General features: G+C 39.0%; 1 protein-coding gene across 1 annotated transcript; it reads right to left on the bottom strand.

Annotated features, from left to right (window-relative positions):
* Positions 1-5,693: 5,693 nt before the first annotated feature.
* Positions 5,694-10,286, bottom strand: slc16a7 (solute carrier family 16 member 7). The gene is made up of 5 exons (XM_026160814.1): positions 8,512-10,286; positions 8,167-8,397; positions 7,895-8,038; positions 6,279-7,139; positions 5,694-6,156 (listed from the first exon to the last, which is right to left on the bottom strand). Exons 2-5 carry the CDS (start codon positions 8,381-8,383, stop codon positions 5,933-5,935), a joined length of 1,446 nt encoding a protein of 481 aa, XP_026016599.1. The 5' UTR covers positions 8,384-8,397; positions 8,512-10,286; the 3' UTR covers positions 5,694-5,932.
* Between the last annotated feature and the right edge of the window lie 1,019 nt (positions 10,287-11,305).

Here is an 11,305-nt window from a genome sequence, read left to right as displayed (position 1 = left end):
TCATAAGAGCTGTTTTTTTGGCCCATTTGTATTCCACAAGGAAACCTGATGTCCACAGCACCAGTAGCACAGTTTGCCTGCTTGAGTGTCTGTAATATTAAACTGTCTTGGCTTATAAAAAACATAAACATTCAATGTTGCGATTCTACCAAAAAATAAGGGAATGTAAGATTTACTGCTACCATCTGACTGTAGAATACAATATACCAGCAACCTCTTATACAACCTCTTTTCACCAGTGATGTTTACTTCGTCACGTAACAAATGACACTGTGAAAACAATATGACAATGTGAGAGGGTCACTCGTAGTGACAAACCTATAGAGAATTGTCCCCTGAATCTGCAGCTTCCCTCTGCTTTACAGAATTTTAGAGTTTTAACTTTTTGTTTTGCTGCCTGGCCTGTAACTTTGTTTTGTTCAACTTTTTTTTTGGTTCACCCTTTCTGTGAAGTTTTAGAAAACCTCAGTTAGTGTTTAGCTGATAAAAAAAAAGTGCTTCAAAAGAAACATGGACAGATGCTTCCCTTAAGACATGGTATAGATCAAAAACAACTAAAAGGAGAGTGAATGTTGAACGTATTCTCTTGTGGAGTCCCCCAAGGCGCTGTATTAGGACCACTGTCATATAAAATTTATGAACTGAACAGTTAAGCACTGAGCTAAAACTGGCTCCATAAAGCTAAAGAGCTGCAGATAATGATTTGCTATGGATTTAGAGTAGTAGTCGCTTTTTTATTCTTACACTGTATACATATTCTCATATGATACACTGGTAGAGAGACAGCGTAATGAATGACAAAGAAATTGCTCTGCTTTAGTATTGTTGGGTCACAGTAAAGCCTTGATGCACCAGACGCAGGCAACGTGTCAGTATTTCTGGGTCAGTTGCTGTTTTTTTTCTACTTCTTAATACAGGTATTTTTCAGATACTGTTCTTAATTCTACCACCTCATCTATCTATCTATCTATCTATCTATCTATCTATCTATCTATCTATCTATCTATCTATCTATCTATCTATCTATCTATCTATCTATCTATCTATCTATCTATCTATCTATCTATCTATCTATCTATATATATTCTTTTTTCATTTTTCTTTCTTTCTTTCTTTAGCCTTTTAACTGGAAGATAACTACTGTAGCTAGATGCATGTAACAGTATTAGATATATTCAAGGAAAGTACAGATACCTCACATTTTTACCAGTGTAATGTACTTGAGCAAATTCACTCTGTTATATCCCATCACTGCTAACAGCTTACTGCTCATATGTCTGTGAACAGTCCTTTAAAGTTGAACCAGTATAATCAGCCATGAGTGTTTCGTAGAACAGATAAACTTTCATCTGATTCAGGTTGCCCTCTTTGGGTTTTTGAGGGTGAAGTAATATCTAGATTCCCACCATGTTACCCTCTTTATATTCAGATGTTTACTGCTTTTGCAGGAGAAAATCTATTTTTCTAAACATTTGTGATGTGCGTATGATTTTGATCTACATATATGTAAATCAGGGTGATTATGGCCTAAAACAAGGCAGTATTCTTTCAAAGTGTTTGATTTTGAGAGTAGAGTACTGCCTTATCTTTGATGATCTGATATATCTAGTCTCGGTTGGATATAATCCTTGGGGACTCCTTGGACAGGCTGATGTAGCAAGTGGTCCTCTCTCTGCAAGAACATGTCAACGCATCTAATATATCTATGCATAGCCAGATCTGGCTATCGATGTTTATTTTTGACCAGTGATGTCTTGTTAGCAGCTTCATCCACAGGGCTGATGAATAAACTCTTAAGTCTCTGGTATATGCACGATGTTGCCCTCCCTCAGAGTGTAAACAATGTGCAGACAGATTAGTTCTGCTGCTGTGGGTGAAGCAGATTAGCAGAGATTATTAACAAACATGTTGAATTAAACAGACAGTATCACTTATTTCTTTGCAAACATCCCAGCTGTGTGGTTAAGGGTGCAAGTGCTTAAACCAGCATGGTAAAAACACCATGTCTCCCCACGGGAGCAGTCATCACCTTGATTGGACACAGAGCTGCCTGGATTCAATCTTCTTGGTCCCAATTACGGTCAGATTTACTGACATCAGTCACAGTTCATCACAGTGATTATGCTCAAGCTGTTCAGTGAGGAGATGATACAGAGCTTATGGGAACCACCACTAATTGGTGGTCTTCACTCTCTCACTTTCTGTCTACTCATATCTATTCCACTGGGATACATACAGATTTGTCATATCTACACTGCATAATCCTTTTGGGTTACAACAATTTTATAATAATGTATTCGAGTTTTCCTTTATGTACTCTCCCAACTGTCTGAAAGCCTCCACTATCATTCTCATCCCCAAAAAGACTAGTATAAACAGGCTCAATGACTACAGACCTATAGTCCTCACAGCAGATAATGTTAAAGTACATGAGAGATTGTCTATCCCCCTCCCTTGACCCCCACCAGTTTGCTTGCAGAACTAATCGGTCCACGGAGGATGCCATCACCATCACCCTTCACAGAGCGCTGAGCCATCTGGAGAACAGGAAGAGCCACGTGAGGATGCTCTTCTGGGACTACTGCTCAGTGTTTAACACCATAATACCAGACATCCTCACCAAACTGGACCACCGTCAGATACCCCCTGCCACCTGCTACTGGATCAAAAACTTCCTCACCAACCGACCTCAGTCAGTCCAACTCAGCCCCCCGTCACTCAGCACCAGATCTCGCTGGGCTGCATTCTCCGCCCTCCTACTGCACACCAATGCATCCAACCAACGTTATCGTCAAGTATGCCGGTGACACCGGTGACGGTGGTTGGGTTTATCTCTAATGGAGATAATACAGTGTACAGGGCAGCGGTAGAGAACTTGTCCTGCTGCTGCTCAGAAAATAACCTGAAGCTGAACGTCCTTAAAACAAAATAACTCATAACTCATTCCCCACTCATTCTAAACAGAGGACGGGTAGAATTCGTGTCTACCTTCAGGTTTCTGGGCACCCACATCTCAGCTGAGCTCATCTGGACCCACAACATCAACACCCTGGTGAAAGCCTCCTGTCTCAGAAGAACGCCTTGCACCCCACCCACCACCTGTTTGATCAGCTGTCCTCTGGTCAGCACCTCAGGTCAATCAGGTCCCACACCTCTAGACTCACAAACAGCTTCTTCCCTCTGCCATTTGGAGTGTCAATAAACACTATCCCCCCCACACCACATCCCTGTCCACCCACTGCACTAATCTGAGCCATGGTCTGAGTAACCCCCATCATTCAGGTCACTCACACACAGACTCTATTCAGATCAAGTCTTGTCTTTGCACTACTTCCAAGCACTTTTCAAATTGTATGTACCTCTACAATGACATGGGGCTATTCTATTCTGTTCTATGCTATTCTATTCTACTGATACTCCACTGGTACCATCATTTTCTCCATGGTTTGGCTTCAAATTGTATTTACTCCAGTTTTTGTAGATGTACATGACTGTTAATAATATGCTCTTTCCCCTTTTAATGTCATGTTCAGAGTAGTGGAAATTATTCATGTTCAGTATTAAGAAGAAATGTGTTGCTTTGTGAAATATTGTCTTCTTTACTTAGCAGCAAGATAGAGTCATTCTTTACTTTTTAAACTTATGAACAAAAACACGACTTAAAATGACAAAAACTGGACTAAAGTTACAGAAATTATTTTGGACTTGGAGTATTAGTCAGGTAAATGAGGACAACTGAAAATGTCTCTTTGAGGTCTGGGTAATTGTGATTAAAATGTATTCCTGGTTATCTTCCATTTTACAAACCACAAAATGAATGTGCTGGTAAGAAAATAACAGACAGAGATAGAATGATAATGATCATGTTACTGATAAAAAATATAAATTCATTAAAAAAAACAGAAAATAAATAATAACCCTTAAAAACAAACTCCTCAACAACGATCAAATTTGTAATTAATTCACGAGAAATCAAAACATATGTAAACCAGAGTATAATATATTTTTAGACGTATGGAAATTAAAGCAATTTTGTGGTCGTATTCGAGTGATCTGATTCAGCTGTCTAATGAGTGAGTCATCGCTTGCTATGGTATAATCAGCATAAGGCACCAACTGAAGAGGAGCAAATCGAAGCAAATCGAAACAAGCCTTTGTTACACGATCATGACCACTTGCTCTTGTCAAACAGAAGGACTTAGAAAGAAAACCCTGTCTCTGATGCAAGCCTGGCTCAGATATAGTGCTGTTGCTTTCTGCAGTTGAGATAAATAAATGTCCTGCCACTGAGAAAATGCAGTATATACAGTGGATACATGGATACATGCTTTTGAGACTTTTCATTTTCAATACTTCTCTACAATTAATAATCTTACCAGTTTGGCTCATTTGTAATTCTACTGTAGAAAAAAAATCTTTAGGTCAGATTAGATTCTCATACCATTAAAACTGGATCAAAACAACCCAAAGTCAATCAGACTTTCATTGTTGCTACTTTTGCCCAAACTGGATCTGATCAAATGATGCCTAGTTGACTGAAATTGGACTAAAATCCAAAAAGAAGTTCATTCAGCCATAACAAAGGGATTTACACTGTTTATCTGATTTTTAAGTAACATTACTTTACACTATACATTAAAGTATTGATTCACTCACATGAGCAATTTTTGTTCATCCAGAAAGGGAGTCAATATGCACCTTACAGGCACATGATGAGGATGGATCATTTAAGCATACATCTGTAATAATAGCATTGTTCATTTTTTATGGCTTGCACATGAATCTTGTATTGCATTAGTGCTTGAGGATTAATTCTAAGGGTTTAAAATCATGATGTGTGTGCAGAGAAAGGTTGACCTATGGAGAGACGGGCTGACCTGTCTTGATTGTCCATATGAAAGCAATGTATATGTTCATTGCAGATTCACATTCACATATCTAAAGGTCTGACCTACAGCTTAAATGTGTTATATGCACAATACATTTTTTTCTATGTCTGTGAGGATAAGTAAAGCGTTTCATTTCCTCAGCCACACCTGCAAATCCAATCTTATTAAATGCACATTGGGTTCACCACACTTATTTAAAAGTTAATTCTCAAATATTTCCATAACTTCATACTGAATTTTTATGACTTCACTGAAGCTATGCTGCAGTGAAACAACTTTTACAGATCCCCATGACATTCAAAATGTGTTTTACTGTAGACTAGAACATAAAGAATGAATCTTCCTTTCGCCTTTTTAGAGTGAGAAGGATTTCAGGGAAGCTATTTAAGTCAGAAACTGCAGTCTTCACAACAGACACCTAAATTTTGTTTTTACTGTTGCAAATGTTGTAAACTATTCAAAATAGCTATCTTCCCATTGGGCCGGGGGTCATGACCCAGATTATGGAAAGCGATGCTGTAGAGAACTGAGCCCGAGGCATGAGGATGCCTGTTGTTTAATTGAAGTTTAATGGAAAAGATGTGTGTGGCTTCAGTTTTCATGTGATAGGGTTCAGTGCCATCTAGTGGTAATAAGTAACACAGTTTAGTAACACTAAACTGTGACTGCATGTGGGTTTGGACTTCTTTTCTTACATTATTCAGAAATAAGAGTCAGAAGATTTATTATTATTTAATTGATGAAGAAACCAAATGAACTGCTTAAGTTTATAAAGCCATAAGGATTGCATTAGAAGGAACATAGTTAGTTCCTGGAGATTTATTAACAAATCCATGAGAGTTACATATGCCACACACTGTAATAATAATAATATACGTAATATGAGCATTTACAAAATAACAAATGTGAATCTGCAAATATGTAAAAGTCTAACTACTCTAACTAAGTCATTTAAGGTACAAAATACATTTACATACTGGATAAAAAGCCTTTGTAGTGTCATTTTGTATGCATCCACTGAAATAAAGTCATAGTCAGCAAGTTCATTCATCTGTTTCATTCATCGTTCTATCAGCCTGGTTCATTTTTAGTTGTACTGCCTCGTCAGAATTCCTTGTCTCCATTGCTTTGCTCTTTCCGCGCTCCTCATCCAGTTTTTTATAGTTGTAGTAATGCATAACGAAGAAAAATATGCCAGAAACCAGCATGAATACACCGCATGCATAATATATGTATTTGTAATCACCAAAATAATCAACCAAAGCTCCTGAAAGAGAACACACATAATCTGTTAGTAACTCCATCTTGGAAATTTCTATACTTTGCTTATGTGTATAATCAAAATCACAATTCAATGGAAAAAAAGAGAAGAAAAAAAACACCACAAACCTGCCATTGGAGGTCCCAGAAGCACTGGCCCACACTCAATAATGGTGACAAGTCCAACAGCAGTGGAGAAACGAGGAGCTCCAACAAGGTCCATTAGAACTTCAAAAAGGAGTGCAGAAAGCATCCCAAATGCCAAACCAAAGAAGACAGCATATACAACTAGGCCCGTATAGCCAGACGCCAGTGGGCACATTAGGTGACATACGCCATTGTATGAAACAGCAAAACTGAAAAAATACTGTATTCTCGGCCTGATCCACTTGGTGTTGCCAACTAAGCCAGTTGTCGGTCTAATGAACATGTCCGCCAGAGCAAAAATGGAGAGCAAGAAAGCTGCTGAATATTCATCAATCCCTTGATGTTTGGCATATGGAGCCATGAAAACCACAGGTGCAAAAAAGCCAAAAAACAAGACCACATTACCAATTAGATAAATGAGGAAGCCCCTGTGTCTGAAAAGTGAGAGATCTATGAATTTCTGCACAAAGCTGTGACCCTTGCTCTCACTTTGATCTTCAGTCTGAAGGTTATCGGAGTGGGTAGTGGTGTCTTCAGCAGCAGCGTGTTCCTGAGCTTCGCTTTCACACTTTGATGACTCATCTATTGTTTTCCGTGGTATGCTTTTGTTGACTGGTCTCATCAAAGCACCAGCTACACAGCAGTTCAAAACAATGGATCCCAGGATGAGGAAGCTTCCCCTCCAACCAAAGGAATCAAACAGAAACTGATTGAGAGGCGCCAGAGTGGAGAGAATAACCGGACTTCCAGTCATAGCGAGTCCATTGGCCATGGGCCTTTTGACCTGGAAGTAAGTGCCTATGATCGTCAGGGAGGGCTGCAAGTTGAAGGCGAGACCAAAACCTGTTAAAAATAAGGTTAAAATTACACACAGTAATTTATGAATTATTCCCTTTAGAATATTTTGAATAAAGTGCCTAAAGTATCAGTTTAAAAAGTACTTTTAGACAGTTGAATGCACCTCTTATTATTATCTGTGACATTAGTTTTATATCGGTGATGATTTGTTTACAGAAAAAAAAATATAACTAGTCCCATGGTTTGGGCATTTCTTTTCTGTACGTCTCTGACTGGTGCAGTGCTACTAGATTAAAGATTAGGTTTAAAGTCTGAGAGGTTTGTTTCCTCTCAGTTAGTAAAATGATCGTGTGGTTTTGCCTGCACATGTGCATGTGTGGATGTTCCAAATGCACCTGAATTAACAGGACAAAAAAGGTTTTACCCAAATCTAAACATTGCTTTGATGTTGTAAGAGGGGATTATAACTTATATTATATCATAAGGGTCATTGCACTCGCTGCACTGAACGACCAACTCTGCTTTACACAGGGACATAAACAATCCCTGTGGATTGATCCTGATAGTAAAAGACTGAATGAGAGTTACAACACAACCACTCCTTCCTTCAGTGTAGTCCAGTTACAACCAGGTATCATAAAGCAAACATTATAAAGGACAGAAACAGCTATACCAGAAAAATAACACAAAACTGAATTGAACATGTGCACTGTAAGAAAGTGAATCGTTTTAAAGGATAGTTTTTTAAATTGTTGGACTAGCCTATCTGACTGTTAACAAAAAAAGGAAACATAATTTACCTCCAATTACTCCAACACAGAGGTACAGATGTATTATATTAGTTCCAAAAGAAGCGAGAGCCATGCCAATGCAAACCAGGACCCCGCCAACTATAACCACAGGTCTGCTGCCATAGCGATTGACCAGTATACTGCTGACAGGGCCTGCACACAGGAGAGAAATATCTTACATTTTTGGCAACGTTCTGAGGGACAAATTTTTCTTGACAAATCCAGTCATGGGATACGCTGCTTGGGAATGTGCCAATACTTGAAGTATGACGGCCACTAACCTCCTGCATACATAGAAGCAAGCATGACTGAGGACACCCAGGCAATCTCACTGTAGGAAACTGAAAAATATTCCTGAATCTCCTTGAAATAGATGGTGAGGGACTTAGGAAAGGCATACGAGAATCCTATGGAGATGAAAGCGCCGAAGACGACAGCCCAGCCCCAGCCTCCGTCTGGTGGGGTGTAGCCTAGATTGGTTGCTGCTGCGGGGGGCATGTTCAATTCTCCGGCTAGAAAGTGGGAACAGCAAAAATAAGTGAACAGAAAATAAACAAGTGCAACTTTTCAAAGAAAGAGTTAGATTCACATATTTTGCATCCATTATAAGTTTCACAAGACCTCACCTCGGCCCAGTCCTTGAAACTGTATCGCAAAGTCTGTGAACTCAGTCCATGTGACACAGTCTTGCACTGGGACAGAGTTCACTCTGCTGTAAGCTCTTTGATCTCATCACGTGTGCTGTCATGCAAAATATGAGTGGCCATACAAAATAGAGCAATAGCCAAGCACTGGATATTGATGACAATAAATGCTTGTAGGAAGTGTAATTCAACTGCTAAAATATGTTTCTTTTAACATACGACCCTTTCATAGACATACATTGGTTTTACTGCCGAGGCCCTTTGAACTCATGTAAGCAGTGTTTGTCTACTCCTATGTGTTTGTGCACTGCAGGTGGGTTGGTCAAAATGACATGCTCTTTTGGGAAACCTTTAAAGCTGGGATTTATGTTTTGATGTCATGCCCCCAATACAATGGCACCCCCCGATGGCAGGGGGTCTCCCTCAGCAGGGCTAACTGAAAAAAAAAATGCTTGGAACTTCGTGCCAATCTAACTAGATCCCCAGAGCTGTTTTTTCAGTACATGTGGGAGGGACTTATACAATATTAGGAAGGCTTTCTTAATTTTATGGTTTGTCTGCACGCTTTGATTAAGTAAAAATTAATTAACTGAAAAACTGTGTTTTGTACATGTTGTGAAAAACAGCGCTGGCTACAAATTCAATGTCAGCAGTGTTGGGCCATGTGGTTGCTGAATGTGAATGCTGGAAATAATTGGTCTCTATTTTATTTTCTTAAAATTATGAGTTGTTTAAATTGATGTAGTCACTGGATATTCTTTCAGCTTAGCACAAAATCCCTAGTTTTTATGCAAATTAATCCGGTATGGATTATTGGTGTATCTTTTAGAGGTGCTGTGAGCTCTGTTTTTTTTCTTTCATGAGTTATTTAAAGATGTCTAGATGCTGAGCGATAATGTGCTCCAATTCAACCTCCTCATTAATCAGCTATTGAGACTGCAAACCGCATGTTTTGAAAGAAATACAACAAACACTACATAAAATTCAACTGAGAGAATAATAATTACAATTTATGGATTAGAATTTAAAGAAATTAAACAGCTGACATATCCTCACTAACCACTTCATTAGGTACGCCAGAGTTGGGCCACTTTTTTCTTTCCGAACTGCGTGCATAGATCATACAAAGGTGCTGGAAACATTCCTCTGAGATTTTAGTGTATAAAAGTATGTTAGCATCACACAGTTGCAGCAGATATGATGTTGCACAAACATGATGTGAATCTCCGGTTCTACCACATCCCAAATATGCTCTGTTGGCTTAAGATCTGGAAAGTGTGCCAGAGAAACCAGTCTGCTCAGTTGGTACTAAAGGTCTCAAAGTGTGTCAAGTTTGGTAAAGATGTTCAAACTGTAGCATCCCTTTCCTGTCCTTATCTTTCACAACCGGCACCAGGTGTGGTCATCTGCAGCTCTAACCCATCTGCTTCAATCTTTAACTTGTTGAGCATTTAGACATGCTCTTCTCCATGCCTTGGTTGTAATCAGTGGTTATTTGAAATGCTTCATTTTGGCTCAAAGCACCTCTGGCATCAACTTCATCAATCAAGTTTCCACTCGGAAAACTGGTGGTCACTGGATATTTCTCTTTTTTTTTGACCATTCTCTTTATGGTTGTGTGATCCAAGCAGTTTCAGACCAGCCATCTGGATACCTGCAAAGTCACTAAAATCTCATTTTTCCCAGTTCTAAAGCCTGTTCAGTTGGCTAATTAGATGTGTGTAAAAATAAAATAAAAAATCAAACTGAAAACTAAACGTACAAAAACATGGAATGTGGAAATGTAAATAAATACTCAGCATTTCTGTTTGTAGACGTAAGTCAGGGAACTTCTCGCACTCCAGTCCACTAGATGGCGATAATAAAACAAAGCCTAGATTGCCTCAAAGGGGGAAGAAGAAGTTATTCAAGAGTTATTCAAACGCTTGTATAATCTGGTTGTTAGTTGGGGAAAAGTCGGGTTGATTCCAGTGCAAGTTAGAGCTGTGTAGCCATTTGTAGCTTCAGATGTTTTCAAAAGTGAGAACATGTTTGACTTCGGGTTTAGCCAGATTGCCCAGTTGTGTAAATTCAAGAGTAACATCTGTGCTCTGCAAACATCAGCATCGCACCTTCAGTTCTGAGTCTGCTGGTGTCAGGGTGAGTTGCTCCCACTGTCTCTCTGTTTCTGCTAAACTTGTCTTTAAAATTTTAGTTAGCGGTCTGTAAAACGGGTAAACCGTTTTTAGGATAATATACTGGTTAATATGTAAACCCTGTAAAGTAAATGATTCCGCGTTACTGGTTGAAACGTCTCCAGTTTGGCAGTATAATATAAAATGATTTAAAACCACGCTTACGATTTCATAACGCTTATTTTACATGTGTAAGACTCATTTTTGACCTTGTCCTCACTGTGTGGTAGTATCTGTGCCAGCTGAGCAAAATGAAAGTTGCACTTTGAACGTTGTTAACTTAAGACAACGCTGTGGCAATACGCAACTCAATTTTTAGTTGATGGACGTTTTCCTGGACCAAATTCAAATCATTCAGGATCTTTGATGTAATGACTATTAATGAGGTAATCTCATCAAGGTTAACATGCCTTTTTGAAAAAAGATTATGATTTCTCATGTCAGTCACATGTGTTCAGTGTGAACCTGCATTTATTTGTGAAGCGAATGGGGTCCATCGGTGGACCTGCCAGTCCTGCTTTTCTTTGGTAAACTCAGTTGAGCTGCAAGGTCAGGCCCTCATGTCATGCACGTGGAGTCTGGTTCTTCTTACAGTTTGATCA

This window comes from Astatotilapia calliptera, unplaced genomic scaffold, assembly GCF_900246225.1.
Source record: "Astatotilapia calliptera unplaced genomic scaffold, fAstCal1.2 U_scaffold_187, whole genome shotgun sequence".
NCBI lineage: Eukaryota > Metazoa > Chordata > Actinopteri > Cichliformes > Cichlidae > Astatotilapia > Astatotilapia calliptera.
Note: the sequence above shows the minus strand (reverse complement) of the source record. Positions and strands in the feature narration are given on the sequence as shown.